Source organism: Branchiostoma belcheri, unplaced genomic scaffold, assembly GCF_001625305.1.
Source record: "Branchiostoma belcheri isolate BF01 breed outbred unplaced genomic scaffold, Haploidv18h27 scaffold512, whole genome shotgun sequence".
NCBI lineage: Eukaryota > Metazoa > Chordata > Leptocardii > Amphioxiformes > Branchiostomatidae > Branchiostoma > Branchiostoma belcheri.
The window spans coordinates 13,593-38,302 of record NW_017804146.1 but is presented as its reverse complement, the minus strand read 5'-3'; the positions used below and the strand labels follow the sequence as shown (position 1 = coordinate 38,302).

The 24,710-nt window shown below is 44.6% G+C and overlaps 2 protein-coding genes across 4 annotated transcripts; both read right to left on the bottom strand.

Annotated features, from left to right (window-relative positions):
• Nucleotides 1-971: 971 nt before the first annotated feature.
• On the bottom strand, nucleotides 972-15,438 carry LOC109480617 (actin-related protein 8-like). Of its 3 annotated transcripts, none has more exons than XM_019782845.1 (14): nucleotides 15,104-15,438; nucleotides 9,206-9,304; nucleotides 8,571-8,651; nucleotides 7,987-8,097; nucleotides 7,646-7,747; nucleotides 6,792-6,965; nucleotides 6,002-6,112; nucleotides 5,442-5,557; nucleotides 4,840-4,993; nucleotides 3,400-3,495; nucleotides 2,829-2,969; nucleotides 2,295-2,553; nucleotides 1,890-2,053; nucleotides 972-1,582 (listed from the first exon to the last, which is right to left on the bottom strand). In XM_019782845.1, exons 1-14 carry the CDS (start codon nucleotides 15,185-15,187, stop codon nucleotides 1,439-1,441), a joined length of 1,836 nt encoding a protein of 611 aa, XP_019638404.1. In that variant the 5' UTR covers nucleotides 15,188-15,438; the 3' UTR covers nucleotides 972-1,438. The 3 variants fall into 3 exon arrangements, with proteins under 3 accessions (XP_019638404.1, XP_019638405.1, XP_019638406.1); XM_019782846.1 differs by having other exon boundaries at nucleotides 9,206-9,301; XM_019782847.1 differs by lacking the exons at nucleotides 7,987-8,097; nucleotides 8,571-8,651; nucleotides 9,206-9,304; nucleotides 15,104-15,438 and adding an exon at nucleotides 7,928-7,974.
• Nucleotides 15,439-16,317: 879 nt separating this feature from the next.
• LOC109480619 (dnaJ homolog subfamily C member 9-like) lies at nucleotides 16,318-23,763 on the bottom strand. Its single transcript, XM_019782848.1, has 6 exons — nucleotides 23,675-23,763; nucleotides 18,841-19,001; nucleotides 18,256-18,402; nucleotides 17,853-17,969; nucleotides 17,226-17,437; nucleotides 16,318-16,806 (listed from the first exon to the last, which is right to left on the bottom strand). Exons 2-6 carry the CDS (start codon nucleotides 18,932-18,934, stop codon nucleotides 16,618-16,620), a joined length of 759 nt encoding a protein of 252 aa, XP_019638407.1. The 5' UTR covers nucleotides 18,935-19,001; nucleotides 23,675-23,763; the 3' UTR covers nucleotides 16,318-16,617.
• Nucleotides 23,764-24,710: the final 947 nt, after the last annotated feature.

Sequence of the window (24,710 nt, the reverse complement as noted above, 5' to 3'; positions counted from 1 at the left end):
GTTCCTTCCGCAGTATCTTGAGGTCAGAGGTGAACTCCTTGTGGGTCAGAGGGGAATTTACTCCCCTGATTACTCAAATAGTACATTTTACTTCCGCCAACACCTTTACAGATTTTTTTTCAATGTTTCTTATAGAAAGATGAATTAAAAACGAAACTCCTCATGAAAATTCAGTATTATTCGTGGCATGGTTGAAGCATCTAAGCAAAATTAATTATATTTAGGGGATTTTTGTTCTTTACGGCGGCCATGTTTTTTAAGAACGTCCTGGAGCCGACCTGTGGTCTCACACCGCAGTTTCTCTGCTGCTTTGCACCTACCAATTTAAACACTCGGGGGCTGCCGAGGGGATTTCAAGGAAAAAAAAATCAGATAACTTTCAATGACAAAGTGAGCAGTTTTTCTACGATTCCTGCCTCGCTGGTGACACGAATCAGTCCAGCAAAATCTTGGACCTTTAGATAAAAAGTGGACCAAAAAGTCGACGTAAGAGCCTTAAGCTCCTGTCCTGTATAACAGGAGCTTTCAGACTAATTTGCATCATCTTGTCTTGACTTGTCTGACTTTTGTTCCTTTTTCGACTTCCAAAAATTTGTCTTCACTTTATTTGCATATCAATCAACAGGTTGTGTATATAAACCTGCTTTCCCCTCTGGTATCTCAGTCACTGACGAAAGCTAGTGGATACTAGCTGAAACGTCTGACGTTTTCAAAATCATATCCAGTTGCTTGAGTAACTGTTTTTTTGGCATATCGTATTACCTGGATGTCTAACCTTCATCGACGTAAGAGCCTTGTTCGTCCGTCCCTCTTTGGCCAATTTGATACTGTCTTTTGCAACCCTAGGATCTGCTTAGAGATTATGTTCAGCCTATTTTGCTCTTTTTGATGTCAGCCCATGAAGCCCGATAGAGACTAGTGTGTACCTACTATAGCAACAAACTGAATGACATAGTCTTTTAATGGTCATAAGGAAAACACTTTATTGGGAATTCCTCCAGTATATTAGCATTTAAGCTGTATAAACTGTACATTACATCTGACGGCATATGTATAACATTTGTCCTTCTTGCCGCTGCTAACAAAATAGACTGGGTCAAGATGTTTAATGCTGAAGTCCTTTTTTTTTCATGCAAACAGTCAAGTTGGTTACAAAATGAGTTGGCTACAACCTCTCTATGGATGTTCATTGTTACAAACTTGTTACAAACTGTTGGCTGCCACAGAAATGGTGACCTCTGTTGACGATGAGTGACCTCTGGCCCTTTGCAGTGTCGACTACAACACAAATGGTAACCTCTGATCCTGTACACTGTTGACTACTATAAAGTGACCTCTGACCCACTGCAGATTTGATGTCAGGACAAATGGTGACCTCTGACCCTCCTCAGAGTTGACTGACCCAAAATTGATGACCTTTCCCCTCCAGCAGAGTTGACTACCAGACGAAAGGCGACCTCTCCCTGAGGATCCTGATGCCGAACTTGCGCCACTCGCGCTGCCCGACCCACAGCTCCTGGGTCGTGTCCAGACAGGCGAGTACAGCCGCGCCCTTCCAACACACCATCTGGGGATCCTGGTCCTGGACATAAACATGTGTTACAAACAAACAAACAAACACATACACACACACACACACACACACACACACTCATACGCACACACACAAACACATGTACACAAACAGACACATACACAGAAATACAGAGGTCAGAAAAGTCTCATTCTTCCAACACACCATATAACCTTTTTATAGGGGTCCTGTTAAAACTGATCTTTGATCTTGACCTCTTCTGTGTCAGTGACTCTGACCTTTGCCCCGTGGTGCCCTACTGACCTTTGCCCTGGTGATGACCCACTGACCTTTGCCCCAGTGGTGACCTACTGACCTTCGGCCTGGTGATGACCTCCATGGTGTCAGCAATGTTGCGGTACTTGGCGGGTAGCTGAGCCCTGACCCTGTGTAGCAGGAAATTCTGGGCCCCCGGAAACTTGAGCCCCCCTCCCACAACCAGGATGCACGAGAACATCTTCTTCTTGGTTTCGTCTGAAGCTGCAAGCAAAGAGAAAAACAGAAATTTGAAAACTAGAGAAGTAACATTTGCAAAGCAAATGCATAATGTTTACCTTCGGACATGGTCTGCTCTGTTAATTTTTACTCAAACACATTCACATACATGTACTACGAGTATATGGTGACAGGAGTAGAGCAGACCATGAAATTGCAACATTATGTGACCATGTTTGGAGAAGAGGAAACTGAGCAAAAACACTAGCTAGTAAGAAAGACCTACCACAGCACTCTATACTGTGCAGGATGGCCTGGTCCACTCCCATCAGCTTCAGGGGGGCGGGTTCTGACCCCCTACGGGAGGCGGAGGGTAGCCTGACCGCCCCCCTGCGATGCTTAGCCTCCGACCCCCCTGCTGCCTCCTCCCGCGCCCTCTTGTGTCTGGGTTCCAGGCTAGGTTTGGTGTCGGACGAGGTTTTGTCACCTTCGCCGCCGTGCTTGCTGCTAGCCTTGGCTTTCTTCTCTGCAACAGCCTTGGCTACCTGCAAATACAAAAATCATGCATATCAAGGGATAGCAGACTTCACCCCCTTACCATTACTGCTTTGCACCCTGGCAAAAATAAGGTGAGTGTGCCAGTGGTAACTGTAAACTGTGGTAGCTAAAGTCCCTGGCAAATTATTCTAGCATTTTTGGTCATAGTTGAACTATATTTCAGCCATGTCAGTGAATGAGCTGCTGTGGGCAAGGTTAGAGGTAAGAGGTCAGGTGTGAGAGGTTAAAGGTTAGAGGTTACAGGTCAGGGTTGAAAGGTTACCTGTTGCTGTGTGCTCTGTGTCTGCAGGAGGTAGTGTTCGTCGTGGATGTCCTCCGGGTCTCCCTGGTTCCTGAGCTGGGTGTGGACCAGACTGCCGCCGACCAGCCCAAACAGCTGCGGGTAGAACAGACCCATGGGGGCCTAAAGGGGGAAATAAACACATGGGTTATAACGACATTCATTAGTAAAATCTGTATCTGTATAGCTGGCATAACACATCAGCTTCTATATCCGTATAGCCGGTATAACCAGTTATGATGCCCCAGCTGTGCTTGGTGGCAGCAAGTGGTAAAGTGTTGGGTCATGTGGCGCAATGGCAGCGCACGCGACTCGGAATCAAGAGGTCCCGGGTTCGAGTCCTGAAATGCCACCAATCTTGTGCCCTTGGGAAAGGCACTTTACACGACTTTCCTCACTTAACTCAAGTAAAAACAAGTACTATCTGTCCTGTATTTTTTTCTATGTGTGAGACACAACACCAGCAACAGCTGCCTCTGTTCCGCGTGTATTGCACTTACGCAATTTCAATAAATCAAATCAAAATCAATAATAATGATAATAAAAAACATACCTGTATGGTTTCCTCGCCGACCCTGATCTGGTAGCGCCGGCTGAATGTGTCCGGCCTCTGCACGTGGACATCCTGCAGCCTGGCTCCAGACTGGTCCTGGGGAGGGGGGAGATTTCTATTGTTTGATTTGATTTATTGAAATTGCAAACAATACAATACTCGTGGGCCACAGGCAGCGGGGGCTGGTGTTGTGGCCCACAAACAAGACATACATTTAAACCTAAACAATATAAGTACATAAAAATCTTTTTTATTTATATTTGCCAAAGAAAAACATATTGGTTTTGCGCAGTTTCTTCCTGCTCTTCTTTTTCTCCAAACAGTGACCTATGACATGATTTGTTGACTCTGTCACCATGGTGACTGGTGTTGGGTTACATAATGTTGCAATTTCATGGTCTGCTCTGCTCCTGTCACCATATACTAGTAGTACATGTATGTAAATGTGTTTGAATAAGAATTAACAGAGCAGACCATGTCCGAAGGTAAACATGATGCATTTGCTTTGCAAATGTTACTTCTCTAGTTCAATTTCTCTTTTCAGGCAAGAAATTTTTACTGTTAGAAACCTTGATAAAGGGTTAACAGGGCTCAGAATATTGGGTGCATATTACTAGTATAATTAGTGCAAGTGGGTGTGGCGTCGTGTGGCGTAGTGGATAGAGCGTTCGGCGCTCAACAAAGGAGCCCCGGGTTCGAACCTGGGTCGGAGCACGGGGGCATGTCCGAACATGCGCACCGACGTTGTGCCCTTGGGAAAGGCACTTTACACGTATCCCCCCTCAACTAGAGGGTCAAGTCTCCAACGGCAGTTGTCTTCAGCTGGCGGACGAGAGCAGCGCCAGGCGGGCTGGCGTAGTCAAGGCGGAACTTGAGCGTAACCAAGTCACCGGCAGCTCGCTGCAAGCATCCCAACCGGAACCAGCACGTCTCCCTCGATGGATCCGCTGGGGAAGACGGATGCCCAAGTGTGTGGGTCTCAGATTCGCAACCTGTTATCCACCTTAAACAAATCCACGCGAAGGCTACCGTGTCAACTGTGACCCTCACTCAGGTGTAGGGACTGACACGGTCATCATACTCGGAAAGTCTGTATATCTGTACATGAATCTGTATCTGTGCATGGCTATGTATCTGTACATGAATCTGTATCTGATTGCAAATAAAGATCACGAGTGATTGCCATAGAGTGCAAGTGAAATTGGGGCTGTGCAGGTATTTCTGATGTCTACATGAACCTAACATGCCCTGCCTTGTCCATGTACTAGTTGAACATTGATGAAGGTTAGAGATCCAGGTTATACACTCTTAGACAATTCAAACTGTAGATGTACATTTTTAATTGATAGGTAGATTGGTTTTGGTATCTCACATGAACATTCCTAGAGAGAGGTATACTACTATTCTAGATAGTGTGCTGGTGTGAAAAAACTGCAGTACCTTGTTGAGATGACAGGAGGAGTGCTTGAGCTCCTGCAGCAGCTGACAGTCCAGCCGGTCCAGCAGGTTGCAGTCCTTATATGGGAAGTTGGTTTTCCTCAGAAGCCACTCCAGGGATCGGGTTACGTCCCTGCCGCCGTAGTCCAGCCATAGTCTGGGGATGGAACAACAGATTCACACCCTAGAAAACCCACAAACATACCAACAAACAAACACAGTTGCAAACACACACACACATGAACAGTTAAACACACACACACACACAAAGCCACTCCCTGCCTCATTAGTCCAGCCATAGTCTGTACAGAGAACAACACATGAACACCCAAGTACACCCACACCCACACTCACACACACACACACACACAGGCACACACACACACTCACACACACAAACACACACACACACACACTCACACACACACACACACATACACACACACACCTACACACACACACACACACACACACATCCACACAAAGCTACTCCAGGCATTACGTTACGTCCCTGCCACCGTAGTCCAGCCATAGTCTAAGGAAACAACAACAGCTTAGCACCCAGGTACACCCATCCTTACATCCATCCATCCATCTGTACTGACCTTGAGTTTCTGTAGGAGAGTCCGTCCTCCACGCAGCACACGGCTGTTTTCTGGTCCCCGACGTCCACCACACAGGCGCTGGCCACACCGCTGCCGAACGTCGCACATACAGACTCCTGTACAAACACACATAACCTTTGACCTGTAACCTCTGACCCACCACACAGGCGCTGGCCACACCGCTGCCAAACGTTGCACAGACCGACTCCTGTAACCATAAGAACTTATATCTAACTTTTAACCTCTAACCTATAACATGACGTGACATGCCACATAACCTTTACCTATAATCTCTGACCCACCACACAGGCGCTGGCCACACTGCTGCCGAAGGTCGCACACACAGACTCCTGCACAAACACACATAACCTTTGACCTGTAACCTCTGACCCAAACAGGTGCTGGCCAGGCTGCTGCAAAACTTTGCACTTCTGTTACCACACAGAAACTTTTAACCTTTAACCCATGTTGAAGAATTGGTACAGTTATTGATTGATTGATTGATTGATTGATTGATTGATTGATTGATTGATTGATTGATTGATTGATTGCCAGCCCACCTGATGTGCAATGGCAGCAGAAAAGCCCAGCCTGTTCAGTAGCAGATTGATCAGTTCCTTGATGTGTTGTCTGTTGTAGATATCTGGGACAAGCAGGATGCATCTGTAGTGCTAAACAAACAAACAAACAAACAAACAAACAAATCTTAAATGACAGGTGTGACAGGCTGAATAAAAGTTCTAAACAGGAACTATGTGGCTCCAGGTGTCTTACTGAGGGACGACTGCGTGTGCGAGATGTCGGTTAGCTTGAGGAATGAATCCCCTCTACTAAGTACTATATACTGCAAACAAATTTTAAATGAATGTACAAATAAATGGACAAATGAATGAACTACCTGGAAGGGTAACATTTGCAGAGCAAATGCATAATGTTTACCCTCACATGGTCTAGCCCAACTAACTACTGCTCTGTTTATTCTTACTCAAACACATCTAAAAATATATTGTGACCAGTTCCTCCAACTCTGTCCTGCCACTTACTACATCATTGCTTGAATACAGCACCAGTTACCATGGTGTTAGCCCTGGTCCAGGTCATTGACCATAAAAAAATTGTGTAAGAAAAACAAGAATAAATTATTAATGAAGCAAAAAAATGTTTTCCTAGTGAAAAGGGAAACAAATGAGTGAATGAATGAATGAATGAATGAGCAAATGAATGAATGAATGACTGAATGAATGAATGACTGAATGAATGAATGAACGAACAAATGAATGAATAAACAAATGAATGAATAAAGAATGAATGAATGAGCAAATGAATGAACAACAAAAACAGAGCCCCTACTTTCAGGTCCTTGACAGGAATGTCCAGGAACTTCTCGATGGCCGTGGTCCATATGGTCTCGAGGTCTGCCAGAACTGCTGTGAGAGACCCTCCTGTGCCGCTGTGCAGGTTCAGCTGACCACACGACATCGGCCAGTGGACGTTATAGCTCTCCGAGGGGTGAAGGTATAGGACCTGGGGGGGGGGGACAGAAGACCGACACTGTTACGCCAAGAAAACAGTTACTACAGCAACTGGATATGATTTTGGAAACGGTCAGACGTTTCAGCTAGTATCCACTGCCTTTCCTCAGTGTCACACTTGAGACGTCTAACCGTTTCCAAAATCATATCCAGTTGCTTGAGTAACTGTTTTTTTGGCGTATCTTATTACCTGGATGTCTAAGACTTCACAGACAGACACTATCCAGAACCATGCCAATTTAGTTCTACATGTATGCCAGAATGGGTGAGGGTTAGAATCAGGTACAGTTCTGGATAGTATTCAAGAACGTAGATTCACCCCACGAATGGTTCTGGACACGGATGGATAATCCAGAATCGTGCCTGTCTAGTCCTATGCTTGAAAATGTTAGGGTTAGGATCAGGCACAGTTCTGGGTAGTCTCTGTGTATCCAAAAACATACATATACAAATATACAAATAAAGAATTGAATTGTTTTCCCGTACTTCCTGTCCCACTAAGTACTGAGGTTTGAAGCTGGTTTATAAAGTTGTTATAAAGTAGGGAGAATGCTTAGGACTTTTTGTACCTCCTGCCCTGAATGGGTTAGGGTTAGGATCACACATGGTTCTGGATAGTCTCTGTGTTGATTTTGGTATACATTATAAGAAAAACTTCAATTATTTTCGCACCTCCTGTCCCACTAAGTACTGGGGTTTTGAGCTGGTGTCCGTCCACTCCAGATCTGACGTGTCCTCGATCTGAGGACCAACCTGCGCATTGTAGGCTGCAAGCTGAAACAACAAAACAGAGGTTAGAAACAAGCAACAAAGAATCAGAAATTTCAAACTTCCGGAAAGAAAGTTTGTCAAAGCAAGTCAATCAAGTAAAATCCAATCTTTATCCATTTATTGTAGCCTCTACCAGGCTTTGAGAAGAGGCTGGAAAGAGTAGAAATTGGCCAAATAGACAACCTGTTCTGTGGGCGGGGCCAGTCTGTGTTGCCCGGACGACGAGATGATTGACAGCTTACCTGTTCTGTGGGTGGGGCCAGTCTGTGTTGCCCTGATGACGTGATGATTGACATCAGGGCCTGTTGCACTCCTCTCAGGCCCTGCTCATGGACAGCTCTGCTCTCAGTTTGCTGTAGACCACACAAAAATATAACTTTGACAGATATTTTAGTTAAGTCTTTATTTCTGTATCTGTATAGCTGGTATAACCGCCTTTCGGCGTAACACACCAGCTTCGCAGGCACGCGGCGCGGCGGCAGCTGGCTACATTACACCGATCAACTTGTTACACCTAACCCTTGAACATCTAACTCTAGACATTGTTTAAAGCTATCTAATGTCATGACAATGCCCCTACTGTACTTGGTGACAGCGAGTTCCACTCTGCGATAGTTCTAGGAAAGAATGAATTCTTGAACACCTCAACCCTTGGTTGATAACTCTGGTACTTGAATGCATGGCTATTTCTTGTTCTCTTCAGGGCTGGTACTTAGTAGTTGAGACGTCCACCAGTTCATTAGTCATTTTGTACATCATGCATAGTCTGGACATTTTTCTTTTCTTTCATAACTTTGAATCCATAAAAACTGAAAATGAGTCTTACACAAGCCTCGTGCCTGAGCAGTGTCCTGTCCTCGTGTTTCCCCGCAGTGTCAGGCTTGCAGCAGCGCCGCCTAGCAATCACCTGTGGTATGACATGCAGGAACATTAGCTATCATCAAATCACAATACTGGTATATTTATGGTTACAACTAGGTTTTTATCATTTGTGTAATATTTCAATCATATCAATTTTTAGCATGTCACCACATTATATGTACTATAATTCAATTAATGGTAACTTATTGCTTTTTATCGTTAATCTGTTGAATTTCAGACTGCTGTAAAATTCTCCTGCGATGTTGTTTTTTTGTTGTTTGGTTCGTTAATTTTTCTTTGTCATTGTGAACTGTTTGGTTAAAGCACCTACATGTAGTAGCTTATGATATCTTTTTTCCGTTACTGTAATTCACTTTATGTTCACGGTAGCAAAAGTTGACGGTCTGAGAAAAATGGACACTATATATTCACGGTGACGACAGGTGCAGGAAAAAGAAAGTCCAGGAATAATTTGTTAACTGTAATGATAAGTTCACGGTACAGAAGTGACAGTGAAAACAGTGAACATAAAAGTACCCTGAAAAAAAATCAGGAATTACAGTAGTTTCTTGCGAGTAAATAAGCAAAAAACAAACAGACCTGCGGAATGACATGCGGGAAGGTGTCTGAAGCCCGGCCTATCCGCAGGAAGGAAGAACCCGGGTGGAGAACGATCACTGATGTGCCCTGGACTGGCTGCTGAGGAAAAAATTAGATTTTTAAAAAATATACTCGTAATTCTGTAAAATCCCTATGAATTCTTTGGCACCCCTGCTCAAGTTATTGCAATACCTGAAACAACCCGTAATTTTTCACTGTATGTTTTTTAGACCATGTGCATGTATGCCTCTACATGTAAGGATAAAGGTAGCCTCCATAGCATGCCAAAAACTGGGAGTTTTGGGGGTCTTCAGGGTCTTTGGGATCTTTTATGTGCTATGTTCTGATTGCATATAGACAACATAGCCGGCCTGGTTGAATTACCCCCGTTTTTTTTTAGAACTGGGCTAATCAGAAAACAGCCGGAGACCACCAAACCCCCAGTTCTATAATCCTGCTACGGAGGCTAGGATAAAGGTACATGTATATACATGTAGGATTGCACTATTATGTAGAGTATGTGACCTGTATGTTGTTACATTTTGTCTGACACTGACCTCTTCCCTCATAACTTCAATTAAAAGCTTCACATTCAACAAAATCACATTTTAACTCATCACATATTTAACTCACAAGAATGATATTTAACTCAGAACAAGACAATGTAACAAAAGTTGGAACACAACATTTATTCTTCATGAAAAAAAATCTCAGTTGCAAACTGCTGACAGAATATAACTTGAAATCACCAAGTATTTCCACCTGTAAAATTACATTTACCTGACAAACAAATCTGCACTGAATCATAGCTATGGACTAAAACTACCCCAGTAGTCACCATTTAGAATGCATTTAAATTCTTGATATAACATTTCACAGGTACGTTGATGAAGGTTAGACATCCAGGTAAACAATACTTCATATGTAATTATGGTTAATGAAGTACGTACATACAAACACTCATATCCCCAGTACAAGGCTGACTACAAAAATCAAATTCTACCTGCACTAACCTGCATGTGTAAGTCAGGTTTCAAGCCTGAAATGTGTCACATATGCAGCAAACATAGTACGAATCAAACATCAACAAAGCCCACATTTAATATCCTTTAAGTTAAATACCAAGTACAATATAGAGACCCTGAGCATACTTTCCTCAGGCACACTACTTTGAAGCTAGGACCACACCAATTTAATTTGTTGTTTCTATCATTTAAAAATACCTGACCACACCAATTTAATTTGTTGTTTCTATCATTTAAAAAGAAACAAGCTCAACCAGCTAGGTTTATGCCTTGGTTCACTTGAGCGAATACAGTCATGATACATGTATTTACGTTTTGCTCCCTGCCCTCTGCTTTTCTGATGTCTGCTTGCTGTATTTTCATCTTAAAATGAGAACCAAGGAAATGAATTGGTGTGGCCTTAGGATATCTGTTGATATGTTTAATATAATATGCATTTTAATTTGTTGCTGTGTCAATAAAGATTTCTGTGTCCATAACTTCATGGTGTTGTACATTACTTTCAGCATGATCCCATCTAACACACAAATCTATATCCCATATTTCCTGAGAAATCTATACAGAAAAATAGGCAGAGTTCCTCCACATTTCTCGCTTATTCACTAGTCAACTCTCAGTAGCAGTGTGATAGTTTCTGTTCAACCTTCTCCCTGCTGCCTAACCCCACAACTATTGCAAATTTGCTGCTATTAAAGTGGCTACCTTAGCAGGCTGAGGGTTAACTAGAACACATAGTACATGTCCTGCTGATATCCCAGCTCTCGCAGAACTTTCACTGCTGCCTGGTCAAATGCCACCGGTCCGCACACCATCACCATGGTTACCGGTCCCGGCGCGGGCAGGTCGCCCTCCACGACCTCTGACCTGACCCGACCCGACCTCCCGCTCCACTCTGACCCGGGGTCGGACAGCACGTGGACGACCTTTAACCTCCCCGCGTACCGCTGTTCCAGTTTTTCGAACTGTTCGCGCCACAGGATGTCTCTCTCTTGTTTGTTGAAGAAAAAAATTGTGATCTTGACTTTGTCAAATTTCTGATCTGAAAGAAGTTGGGTTGCGAGACCGGGTACGGGCGTAAAACCGGTTCCGGGGACTAGGAAGGCGACGGAGGTTTTGTCGTCCAATGGCGGGAGAGCGAGGGTTGCGTCGTAGTCGCTGATGTCCAGGTGATCCCCGGGCTACAGCTCGGCCAGCACAGGTGTGAGGACACCTTGTGGGTACACCTGAGGTGGGAGAAATAGTTATTTACTTTAATTGAAGAGATTCCTTTGTCATGTATAGATACAGTTACTAGAGAGAATTCTTTCAACAGTGAGGGAGGCAACAGGGGTTAGGGCCCAGCAGACAGATGCAAGTTTCGGGCCTAGTCTTGTGAGAGTGTGAGACTTGGCCATTCCGTGAACAAGATGGACTGATAGTCATCAAAAATTTTGAGGTCAGTATCCTTACCCTGCAAACTTGTCACTGTTGAAAGAATTCTCTAGTAACCCTAGACTCCTGCAAGGGACAAAATTTTCCGAAATTTTTTTCAGGACTGAAACAGGAAACACAACATTTTTTTCCTAGGCATTACACTGACCTTGATCATGAGGTTCAGGCCCATGCCGTGTGAGTCCACCTGTGCAGGTGTGCTGAGTGAGGCCGGTACAGGTGTGTACGGCCGTGACACCTGTCCGTAACCCGACACCAGGCGTCGCAGGTACACGTGATGACCTGCGGGGACCCACATCCGCGACCCCAGTGGCAGTCGTACGCGAAACAACGTCGTGTCATAGGTCACCTCCGCTCGAGACTCGATCGTACAAGCCCGGTACCTCCGCTCGCATTCCTCTGTACAGACTAACCTAAATACACAAACACATCGGGACAGAGAACATTTAAGCAGAGGAATTAAGCAGAACTATTTATTGTTGTTTTTCTATGTCATATGTCCAGGTATGTGTTGGGTGTGCACGCTATCAACATACTTGCTGCCTAGTGCACACTTTGTATTGTCATGTTGCAATTTTGAGTAAATAAAATAAATAATAAAAAAAGCAGAGGAATATTTTATGATTATATAAATTTTGACAATGTGTAATAATGTGCAATAATGTTTTTAACAATAATACAAATGTACATTTTGATACATCTGTACAACTCCAGTCAAGGAATGAGCAATCCACTGCTTCCGCGACGTCACGCAGATAACACACGTGACTCTGTGAGCAGTGGATCATAGGTTGCAGAAAGTCTGTGGCGCCCCCCGTCTCTGTTCAGGGATGGTTGTAATGCCCTGGATTGTTTGAATTCATTCCTTGACAAAGACTGGAGTTGTACAGTCAAAAATTTGGTTGAGCAACTTGAGTCCAATTTCTTGTGTTGGAAATTACAGTTTAAACTTGCTGCATAATGACTTCTACCAACACAGATGAACTTTTAAGTTAAAATAGATAAATAGAACTAACCTTCCATCCTGATCTAGAGGACTCCCCAACCTCCTCCACTTCCTTCCTGCCGTAACTTTTGTCAGCCTGACGTCAAGTTTAGACCCTGAAGCTCCAAACGTTACGCTAAACTCATCGGTAACTTCTTCCTCTAACTCCACATGGACTTGATACACCTGTTGCTGGCCGAGGAAGAGGCGCAGTTCGAACTCGCGGCCGGTTTTGTCCAGGATGACATTCTCGCGAGTCAAGCCCTTCCGTTTCGTGTAGACGCAAACAGTGACGTGTTTGTCGCTCTGGAACCAGTCGTAGCGTACGGATTCCCTCGCAAAAGTCGGGGCAGGAACGACAGGGCTCTCAACTGTTAGCACAGGAACACCCGGACTGTCCACAGCATCTCTCTTGTCGGTGGGTACTTCTGGTTGACAGAACAGATTCAGATTCAGCTTTATTGATATTGGCATGACGTGTTCGATAAAATTCAAAACATGAATTGAGCCAACATTTACAATTATTACTATGTTTAAAATACACAGAGCAGATCTATAAAAATTCAAAATCTACATTTGAAAATGCGATTTAAAAACACTTTACACGGACAATATATATTATGTCTTCAAAGAGCAACTATTCATATATGAATATAAAACGACTCACGAATAATGTCACACATACCTGTTTCCTGTACTGATTCAGGATTGGGAAGGGGTGGTTTCGAAGGTTCTGGGCTTGTCGGCCAGGGATTGTCCACGGTATCAGCAGAACTGACAGGTCTCCCACCGGCGTTTTCCAGTTTCTGCTGCTCACTTGGTGTTACAGATGTTACCGGTCTCCCATCAGAGTTTTCTTTGAGTTTCTCTTCAAAAGCAGCACCTGGTGGTTTGGGAAGAGTCAGGTTTGCAGGAAGTGGAGGCTTCAGAAATCCTGTCTGTACTTTGGGTGGTTTTCGCTTTGGTGTTCCTGTGTGAATAATGAATGAGTGAGTGAGTGAGTGAATGAATGAATGTGGATTCCATTATACATATTTAAAAGTATCATTCATTTATAATATAATATAAAACTAGGGGGCTCAAACTCATGTCACATCATCCCTAGCACAAGAGCTATCTACCATCTAAATTTCGTTACCCTAGCATGTCTGGATCATAAGATATCAAAACCGGAAGTTCAGCTTCAGTACCATGACAAGCCGTTAGGGGGCCCAAAATCTAATCAGTTCCACGTCTCATGAAGACCTACCCACCTACCAAATATCAAGATAATCCATCTAAGCTTTCTCAAGTTATGCTGTTGACACACAGACTGACACACGGCCAGGAAAACATAACCTTCATCAATTCTTGGCGAAGGTAACAAATCATTACCTGTGACGTGAAGAGTCGTCCGCAGCCGCCCTACCAGGCAGCTTTCCAGCATGGACTCGTAGTTGACCCAGCGGTGGACCTCGTTGAACAGATCCGTCCCGTCCCTCCCCGCGGCCCGCATGAGCTCTTCCGCCCCGCCGGGGTGGTATTCTGCGTACGCGGTGACGTTGTACACCTTCCCGCGAATCGCCGTCCACGCATCACTCTCCGTATCGTGTTTCGCTAGCTCCTCGGGCGTGACGTTCTGTAAGCGACCCCCGGTTCCGGAGAGGTCGCGCGACTTTGAGAGCCGGATCCAGTCCATGAGTGACCTTCCCGGCTTCAGCGCGACCTTGTTACGCCCCCCTCCCACGCGCTGAGCGGACGAAGGCGCCGGAAACTGCGGAACGCCGAGGTTCCCACTCATGTTGTCGTTAGTTACGTCGTGCGTTGCCAAGGTTACGGTACAGCCGACACGTCCGCAGCCCATTGGCTGACCTCAGCAGACCTGGGGGGCAGAGGGTAAAGGTCAGACCCGGCTCAAAATTGATATGATACATTATAAATATAAATTATTTTCATTTCATTCAATTTTGAGCTGGGGCCTGACTAACTTGTGCCTCTGCCCTGGCCCCACCCAAAATTATAGTACTAGTTTTTTTACTACTTTATTTATTATCTATCTATAAAGATTCTCCACATACATAACTAAATATTATGAACGGTATGGTGGAACAGGTGTTCTTGTTACTTGTTAGGACACCTTTTCAAAGCCACCATACAACGCTCATACGTTTACATAGATCTGCAGTAACTTCTAAATTTGTTAGCCCAAGGACATTATACTACAGTATATACTGTATAAATATTTTATGTCCTTGGTTTGCCTTATCATCAACCTGTAGCCTGCGTGCCAAACCTATACTATAGTTTATGTCCAGTGTGCTATGGGTTTGGAACCCAGGCTATCAACCTGTAGCCTGGTAAAGTTTAAGAAGTGGGGAGGGGGGCGGTTTTGACTGCAGCTAACAGTTACATATATGTGTGATGAGTTAAGAGCGTTCCCATCCCGCTAGTTAGCCGAAAGTTTAGTTCAGGACTCACCTCTGGCGCAGTGTCTTGTCCCGCCGATCCAAGAGACGGGCTCATCCGCTTCTCCTTCTGTAGTTTCGGCGGGGTGGGAACCATATCACTGACCGCTCAACTTCCGGGCACAAAATCACCCAACTAACCACGTTTTTTTCACAACCCAACAGCTCTTAACAAGCTCCAAAACACTCCTAAGAAGCTTCAGAACCTTCACAAAGTCATTTAAGCCTCATCTAAACGTTATTTCGGCAAATATTTGACCTTTTTGGCGCTAGTTCTTTTGGTAGTAAAAATCTGCGAGAGGAAAAGTTGACCTTTGTTACAGAATCGTGACGTCACTTCCTCCTGCAGTGACCCCAACCGGGGATAACGGAAGTGACGTCATCGGCACCTACCAATGAACATTAGGGGGTGTCTGGGTGAGGGGGTTGGTCAAATACTAGAAGTTCATATTGCTGCATATAATAATATGTGTATAACGTGTTTAAAATCAATTTTGATTTCAAACCTGCTTGTAGTCATGTGTTTTAAGGGTTTTCGCAGTTGGTGTTTGGATTCTTATAAGAGTGTGTATTCTCTAGTACACGAAAATGTTGTGCAAATCATCTGTCACTAGCACTAGATGCAGAAAAGAAGTCTCTTTACTACCAGTACTGCTCCTGTTGTTTTATCTATTGACCACTAGTATTACCCTGGTCCTGGGTCGGGGTTCGAACCCACGACCTCCCGAGCTCCAGCTTCAAAATCCGACGCTCTAACCATTTGGCTAAAAGGTCTAGACCCTTCAGCTGGGTCAGTTGGTAGCACCTATAAACCCCCCACCATTACAGTTACTCTACTCTCATGGTTGATTTTGTATTGTTGATCTCTGTACCCTTGATACTCTCTTGTTTACATGTATGTTCACATAAGTCCACATGGGCGGGGCGCATTAGGCCAAGGACACATTAATAAAGTGTTCTTCATTCATTCATTCATTTCTTCCTTCATTCTTCCTTCATTTCTTCCTTTATTCATTACCTTTATTCATTTCCTTTATTCATTTCTTCATTCATTCATTCCTTTATTCATTTCTTCCTTCATTACTTCCTTTATTCAATTCTTCATTCATTCATTCATTCATTTTTTCAATCATTTTTTCCTACAGTCATTTCTTCATTCATTCATTCAAACACAGGCAGAGTATGAGTTCATACTTCCAGGTTTTATTTCCACATAGAAACATATGGTGATACATAACATAACATAACATAACATAACATAACATAACAATGGCCAATACTTTTAGATACTAGCCCATTGGACAATTGTTGCCCTGAAGAAGGTGACAGACAGTCACCGACAAGTTGGAAATAAAATCCCACTGTTTTTTTAATAAAGAACCTTCTAATACAGCTTCTAATATACCTTCTAATACAAGAAAAAAGTCAGTAGATCTATCCCAGCAAGGTCTTCTTTGTTTTCATATCTAGAACTGATTTTACTGCTGTTTTTTTTTTTGTTTTTGTTTTTTTTTTTGTTTCCCTGTTTCACTTTTTCCCTTTCTTGGTTTTCTTCCCCTTGGGTGCATATCGCGCCTCCAGGTCAGCCATGAAGTTGTTAAACTGACTCTCTCTGTTCTGGCTTCTCTGAGCGATCATTTTCTGCAGCACGTCCTCCGAACCGTCCATGCCCAGTTCTTTCATCGCTGATTCCGCCTCCTTTGCTTCCTTCTTAGCCTGGAGGTGGGAGGAAAAATGTGATTGACATCATCAAAAATTGAGCATGGACAAAAAAGTGAATGAAATGGAAATTTTGAGCACAAAAAGTTGTGATGACATTAAAAAATGAAGCACAAATGAAGTTGTCATGTCATCAAATAAATGCAACACATAAATCAATAACTGAGCAAAAAAAATTTGAGCACAAAAAGTTGTGCAACTGTCCTGCAACATGCTACATAATGTAACCTAACACCATAGGGTGTCTGCTAAAGCACCAGTTACCATGGTGACAGACATCTGGTCAAGGTCATCAAACTTATTTGTTTGGAGACAAAGAACAAAAACTACAGTATAGGTTTTCCTTCTACAAAGGTGAAGTTGACTTCTGATGTAATAATAAACAAAAACAAACAAACAAACATGTCCCAACATGCCTTGCATTTCCTGCGTTGCTGCTTGCTCCTGTCCTCCTGAGAGAATGCTGGGAAGTTTGGCAGGTCACCTGACCTGATCTGACCAATCAGCAGCTTGCGGAAGCGCGGCTCGTCCTCGAGCGTTGCCAGGGTAACGGCGTCCATGATGTCATCCATGTCGCCCTCGTGCTCCAGGTACGCAGACTTCAGGTCAGCAAGCTCCTCTTCTGAACCTGGGGAGGGGAATATTTTATACCTTACCTTAGACTGTAGTATAAACATTTTATATATTCATTTATTCATTCTATTTTACCAACAGATCAGAAATTTACACTCAAGTTATCTGGCACGTATGACCCGCTACTACGGTCACGTGTCTCTGACGTCACGTTCCAAGAGTAGACGGGCCCATTCCGTGAACAAGGTTGATGGAGTCAGCTGAAAATTTGTACATGTAGTTAGAGCTGGAAGTTAAAGCTTAGTCTTTATTTCAGAATCATCTTCAGTCAGTTTCTACTGATCCTACAGATATGAAAGTTATCTTTGATAAAATCATTGTTTGTGTTGGAACAAAAATTTTAACTTTAAACGGGTCACCAAAACATTGGCTGAATATCTAGTGTCTCTTTACTAGATACCAGTTCTTACCCTTGTAATTCTTCTCGAAGTCTTTCACAGCCTGTAGAGTGACTTGTGGGAACAACAGTCTCCAGTAGGAAGCCCAGTCTTTATCCTCATCCACATCAACTTCATCATCTACTTCTCCTGGAACATAAACAACAAACAATAAACAACAACAATGTTACACATGTGACAACAGCAGTCACCAGGATGAAGTAGACTTCACTGAGAACCTGGAACTTACCAGTTTGAGTGGTTCAAACCTTACAGTCCGGTCTGTTACACAGCTTGCACTTACTGTACAAAACCTAGCTTCCACCAGGCCTTTCTACGGGAATACGGATCGTAGAATTCGGCAATGAAGAGAGTAAAATATAGCCAGCGTAGTTAGTCTGGTAGAGACTATGAGAAACAAACAAACAAAGCTCACCACTTTCATCATACAGCGCCCTTTTCCCAGTGTCAGACAGGACAGAGTAGACTTTACTCAGAGCCTGGAACTTTTCTGTGGACTGGGCGTCGTCTGAGTTTCTGTCAGGGTGGAATCTCATCGACATGCGGTAGTACCCTTTCTTCACTGGAACAACAAATGTAATTTAAAGTTATATATGTAAGGATGTCCAGACTATGCATGATGTACAGAATGACTAATAAACTGGTGGACGTCCCAATTACTAAGTAAATAATACCAGCCCAGACGAGAACAAGGAATACTAGTAGCCATGCCTTCAAGTACCAGAGTTATCAACCAAGGATTGAAGTGTTCAAGAATTCATTCTTTCCTAGAACTATCACAGAGTGGAACTCGCTGTCACCAAGTACAGTAGGGGCATGTCATTAGATAGCTTTAAACAAAATGTCTAGTGTTAGATGTTCAAGGTTTAGGTTTCACAAGTCGTTCAGTGTAATATAGCCAGCTGCTACTAATCGACTGAGCGATAGCAACCGAATTCGAATATAGGATCAAGATTTTATATTTTGGCAGGTGCCCCCCTCCCCACATCGCCCGTCTTACCCTGTTTCTCCGTCGCAGTTCTCTCCACTCCTATGACCTTGTAGAGGTCACGGGTGCTGAACAGGTCCTCACAGGTCTGGAGAAGTCCCGGCATGGCGCAGGTGTGCCCAGGTAAGAAGATACAAGGCGATTTCTGAAGGGTTTCTTTCTCGATCTTCGCTCTATTTACACTGCGCTGTGATTGGTTAAATCCTGCATGACGTCATTACCCCTTTAAATATGAATGCCAGCCAGGCTAATCACCATTGCGATCATTGGAAGCCTCCGCTACGCCAGCTTGGAGCGACGTGCTAGTGCCGGGCGTGCCCTCCCAGCCCTCCCACGTTCTACAGCACCGGTCTTCGGTTTGGGTGTCGGTGTCTTCCTGGCGAGTCCAGCAGTTTGGAGGCTTCCACGACGACTCCTTCGGTTTGGAGGCGTGCAGAACGGTTTTTGCTGTCGTTTTGTGTCCACGGGTTTTTGTTTGTTTTCCCGAGTTGGTAACATTTTGTTTTTGGAGGGAATGCGTTGCACGTGGTATTGCATTTGTTACTAACTGGTTTTGGGAAGTGAGCTTGGCAGATGAATGTCGTTTTTTTTTCTTTGCTGCACTCTTGAACTTTTAAGTGGGTAAAATAAGAGATATGTGGTGTCTGTTTGACGTGTACGTGTTTCTGTTTTTAAGATAACGTCGCAGATTCGTATACTTCCCGCACCAGCTGTGTAGAATCCAGGACAATGGCGACAGCTGTAACTTCAACAGGACCAGCGGACGCACCTCGAAAACACCTCCTACCCGGTACAGGCGGACTGGTTTTGGTCGCTGACGTTAGAGAAGCAGAGGCCTGTTCCTGAGTTCCTGAAAGAGAAGGTTTGGGTAGTGTGAAGTACAGGGCGTGGTTTGCTTTTCTTTTCCGACAGTTTTTGTGTGGGTTGTCTGTAAGAATGTTGGCGGCAGTCTCGCACCTGGGTCATTTGCATTTGAATGCGTGGGTGTCTGTTTGAGCCAGAATTGATTATTAGTAGTTTGTTCTTTTCAGGGTTTCATTTCTTAGTTTTCGAGGGTGGTTTTAGCCTTTTTGTAAAATTAGCAGGGGAGGTTTCCCGAGCGGTGTTCCTTCGGCTTCGTGCCCATTAAGATCGTGTTGCGGGTTGCCCTCGCGGTGGAGGCGCGCTCGGGCGGGTAGTGTGGTAGTAGTGTGAAAGGTTTTCACGAGGTTAAGAAATTGCAGGTTAATAAGCAATGTCGTTTGCCCTTGCAGTTATAGCAGCACAACAACCTCCTTTCCCAAGCGGTCAAGATGTGGGAAGGCAGCAGCAGATCCCACAACCTCAGTATCCGGTACAGCAACGGGCACCTACCACATTTTGCAGCCGTGATCTTCGGCCCGGGCTACGGTGACATCCCTAACGAGTCCAACAGTCTGGGGGTTTCTTGGCCACTCCATTGGGTTGCGGAACGATTTTGGTGTCGTTTCCGTTGTTTGATTTTCAGTTTTCCAGAGTTTTGGTAAATCGTTTTGTCATTTTGGCGGGAGCGTGTTGCACGTGGTACATTTGCATTTGAAATAAATTGGTCCCGGGTGGTGACTTTGGCAGATAAGCGTTTCTTTGTTTGTCAGGAGGGTTGGAAACTCGAGTGCTAAAGCCTCCGGTACTTTGTACCCTTAGATCATGGAGTGGTGATGCCCTCATGGTGTTGGCACATTCGAGTGGGTAGTTAAAATATAGTTGGTATCTCTGCGTGACGTGTATGTGTTTGTGTTTTAAAGGTGATGTCGCAGACTACAAGACTACCCGAGCCATCTTCAGCAAGGACCAACACCAGGGAGACCCGTCACTCCAGTAAGGCCCTACTCCAGCAGGACCAACACCAGCGGGGTTTTATACAGCGCAACGTTTCTCGGGCGATGTCGTAGACTCCAAGACTACCCGCGCCAGCAGTGCAGCACCCAGGACAACGGCGACAGTTGACTCTTTAGCAAGGACCAACACCAGGGAAACCTCTCACTCCAGCAGGTCCTACTCCAGCAGGACCAACACCAGCAGTGTTTACGGCGCAACATGTCCAGGGTAGGTGGAAACACATCTTTGTTTTTGATGCGTCGCATGTAAATTGATCGTCGATGTTGTCATGTGAGTGTCTCTTATGCACATTCCACGTGCAGGCACTCAATGGCAAGCAGTCGGACGGGTCTAACTTGATCGTCGATGTTGTCATGTGAGTGTCTCTTATGCACATTCCATGTGCAGACACTCAGTGGCAAGCAGTCGGACGGATCCAAACATGGCGAGCGCTAATATGTTGTTGCGTCGCATGTAAATTGATCGTCGATGTTGTCATGTGAGTGTCTCTTATGCACATTCCACGTGCAGGCACTCAGTGGCAAGCAGTCGACGGATCCAATATGGTCGAGCGCTGATATGTTGTTGCGTCGCATGTAAATTGATCGTCGATGTTGTCATGTGAGTGTCTCTTATGCACATTCCACGTGCAGACACTCAGTGGCAAGCAGTCGGACGGACTTTAACATGGCGAGCGCTAATGTGTTGTTGCGTCGCATGTAATGATCGTCGATGTTGTCATGTGAGTGTCTCTTATGCAACTTGCATGTGCAGACACTCAGTGACAAGCAGTCGGACGGATTTTAACATGGCGAGCACTGATGTGTTGTTGCGTCGCATGTGAATTGATCGTCGATGTTGTCATGTGAGTGTCTCTTATGCAACTTGCATGTGCAGACACTCAGTGACAAGCAGTCGGACGGATCCAAACATGGCGAGCGCTGATATGTTGTTGCGTCGCATGTAAATTGATCGTCGATGTTGTCATGTGAGTGTCTCTTATGCAAGTTGCATGTGCAGACACTCAGTGACAAGCAGTCGGACGGATTTTAACATGGCGAGCGCTGATGTGTTGTTGCGTCGCTAGTAAATTGATCGTCGATGTTGTTATGTGAGTGTCTCTTATGCAAATTGCATGTGCAGACACTCAGTGACATGTAGTCGGACGGATCCAAACATGGCGAGCACTGATGTGTTGTTCCGTCGCATGTAAAGTACGTAATCGTCGATGTTGTCATGTGAGTGTCTAGTATGCGCAGTCTACGTGTAGGTACCCAGTGGCAGACAGTCGGACGGATCTAGACATGGCGAGCTCTTATGTTTTTGCGTCGCATGTAAATTGATCGTCGGTATTGTCATGTGAGTGTTTCTCTGATACATTAAGTGTCCAGACACTCAGTGGCAGACAGTCGGGCGGACCTAGACATGGCGAGCTCACATGTTTTCTTGCGTCGCATGTAAGGTGATCGTCGGTATTGTCATGTGAGTGTCTTGGTGGTACTTTCCACGTACAGACGAGTGCTGATGTTTTTGTTGCGTCCCATGTTAAGTGGTCGTCGATATTTTGTCATGTGAGTGTCTCTTTAATACATGAATGTGCAGAAACTCAGTGGCAGACAGTCGGACGGATCCAAATAGGGCGAGCGCTGATGTCTTATGCAGCGCATGTAAAGTGATCGTAGGTGGTTTTATTGTGTTTCTTAGCACATTCCGCGTGCAGGCACTCGTGGCATCACGTGCACGGTTAAGTGATTGTCTAAGTTGTCGCGCGTGACTGTCTCCTTGGGACGTTCCACACGTGGGTGTTCGGTCGCAGATAGACGGATGCATACATGACGGGTGTTGATACATGTGTTGCGTCACAGGTAGTGAGTGTCGAGTTGTCGTATGGGTGCCCTTTTGGTCTCCTTCTTAGTTTGGGCACTCAGTGGTGGTTAGGCTACCTGTTGTGTTTCGCACTTTATGATTGTCGATGAACACCGTTTAATGAAACAGATCTACTCATCGGAAGGTTGGGTTTGCCTCTGTACAGGAATTCGAGGCGATGAGATTTTACCTCGTTGACAATTGAGAGGTTAATGAGGAAGAGATGAGATTAGAGTTGGACTAATCCAACTGGCTAGTGGACCTCCGGTGATTTTTGAATTTTGCTCTACTAGGGATTTATTCAGAGAGAGACAAGCGTCAAACCCACCCTAAGCCAGAAGCTCGATTCACATTAGTCAGGAGAGTGTGGGTAGCAGTGGATGGGGACAATAACGAGCTCCGGGGTCTAAAACCGGTTTCATGTTACAAAATAGGATTCCGGAGGATTAGGCCAACACGAGTTTAAACGAAAGACACTTTACAGTTGTACACTGTAACTTGTGTTGTGAATGCAATTTGTTTGCATAGGAAAATCGTGTAGATAAATTATTTGATAAAGCCAGCTCAGTTGGGTGTGCTCTTCCGAGAAGAAGAGATGTAAGTTTAGGCTTTGGGAGGTATAGATAAGATTGGGATGAGAATGGGATGAGAATGGGATGAGTATGGGGATGAGTATGGGGATGGTTATAAGAAGAGAAGAGAAGGGAAAGTTACTAGTACTATATTAAGACTTATAGTAAGGGTAACCAGGCTGGGACGTCGCGACGCAGGCACTGCCCCATAACTCATAAAAGGATGTACCAATGACTGCGCAGTGTGAATAGTGAACTATTTACACTGCGCTGTGATTGGTTAAATCCTGCATGACGTCATTACCCCTTTAAATATGAATGCCAGCCAGGCTAATCACCATTGCGATCATTGGAAGCATCCGCAACGCCGAAGGAGCGTGGTGTTAGGTCAGTCCCAGGGAGTGGGTGGGGAAGGGTTTAGCCCTTCTTGTTTGGGGAAGTTTTTCGCTGCCCCCCCACCCACCCCGTTTTCCTATAATTCATATAGTGGGACTCGGCCTCGCCGCGCGACTCCGGCACTGCCCCATAACTCATAAAGGATGTACCAATGACTGCGCAGTGTGAATAGTGAACTTTTTTTTTCAAAATGGCGCGAAATTCCTGGAGGATGATGGGAAGTGGTGACCTTTGAACTCCAAGCTTGGTACGAGTTACATGTGTGGAAGAGCCATCCAGCGGATAAGGTTCCGGGTCGGAGTTTAATTCTGACCAGGGTTCCAAATAGTGCGCAGTAAATCGCCGGATCTGCGAGGTTGTCACGCTAGGTTTGGCTCCCCATAGCTCGGCGATCGCTTTAGATTTTCAACTAGGTTTTGAATTGATCAAAAAGCCTTGGGATTGTAGTGTTTTTCGGCGCGGTGAAGTTGGACGGCCAGCGAAGCGTTTTTGGTATTAGTCCGCGAGCAAGGGTGATGCGGTTTGTCGCCTGATGACCCAAATAGCTGCGTTCTATGTGGAATTTCTAGGGGTTCGCGTCACCGGATTTTGCGAAAAACTTATCGCAACAACCTATATTTTTTTTCTGTTTTTCAGAAACAGGAAGTAGTAAGCTATTTCAGCATATAAGCCGTTAGCCTGGGAAAATTCGTTTTTTGCAAGCAGGTCCGTTGAAAAAACTGCAAAAAAACTACATTTTTCGTATCCAAAATTTACGTTTAACTACAGTTTCTACCCAAATTATAGAGTCGACGGACAATAACCAAAATTGTATCGGAAGCCGGCTGGAAACCTCCGTTGACTGATGTAATGAGATTTCCCGGCGTACTTTTTTTGGCGGAGTTATAGCCCTTCGGTCTGAGGGTGTCCGCCGGATCCAAAATCGTGAAAAAAACTCCGGTCCGAGACCATAAGAAGATAACTGCACTTCAGGTAAACCCTCGTTCGTGTTCAAGTACATCTACTTGATTTATGCAATGTCCTTGGTACAAGTTTACAACCGCTTCGACAGGGGATTTTTTACCGTCGGAAAAAAAAACTTTTGACCTGTTACGTCTACGTATGTGTGTAACGTTATTTCTCTCTCTCTCTCTCTGTGTCTCTCTATCTCTCTGTCTCTCTATCTCTGTGTCTCTCTATATCTCTGTCTCTCTCTCTCTCTCTCTGTCTCTC

Bases quoted from the DNA above. Each gene is read 5' to 3' on its own strand.
- LOC109480617 (XM_019782845.1), bottom strand. From the start codon at position 15,187: ATGGTTCCCACCCCGCCGAAACTACAGAAGGAGAAGCGGATGAGCCCG. The intron at 8,652-9,205 runs GTCTGTTTGTTT...GTCATACCACAG, and splicing joins TCCCGCATGTCATTCCGCAG to GTGATTGCTAGGCGGCGCTG. The intron at 1,583-1,889 runs GTCAGTAGGTCA...GTTTATGTCCAG, and splicing joins AGGTCATCACCAGGCCGAAG to GACCAGGATCCCCAGATGGT.
- LOC109480619 (XM_019782848.1), bottom strand. From the start codon at position 18,934: ATGCCGGGACTTCTCCAGACCTGTGAGGACCTGTTCAGCACCCGTGAC. The intron at 18,403-18,840 runs GTAAGACGGGCG...TTGTTGTTCCAG, and splicing joins AACTGCGACGGAGAAACAGG to TGAAGAAAGGGTACTACCGC. The intron at 17,970-18,255 runs GTGAGCTTTGTT...TTTATGTTCCAG, and splicing joins GGCGCTGTATGATGAAAGTG to GAGAAGTAGATGATGAAGTT.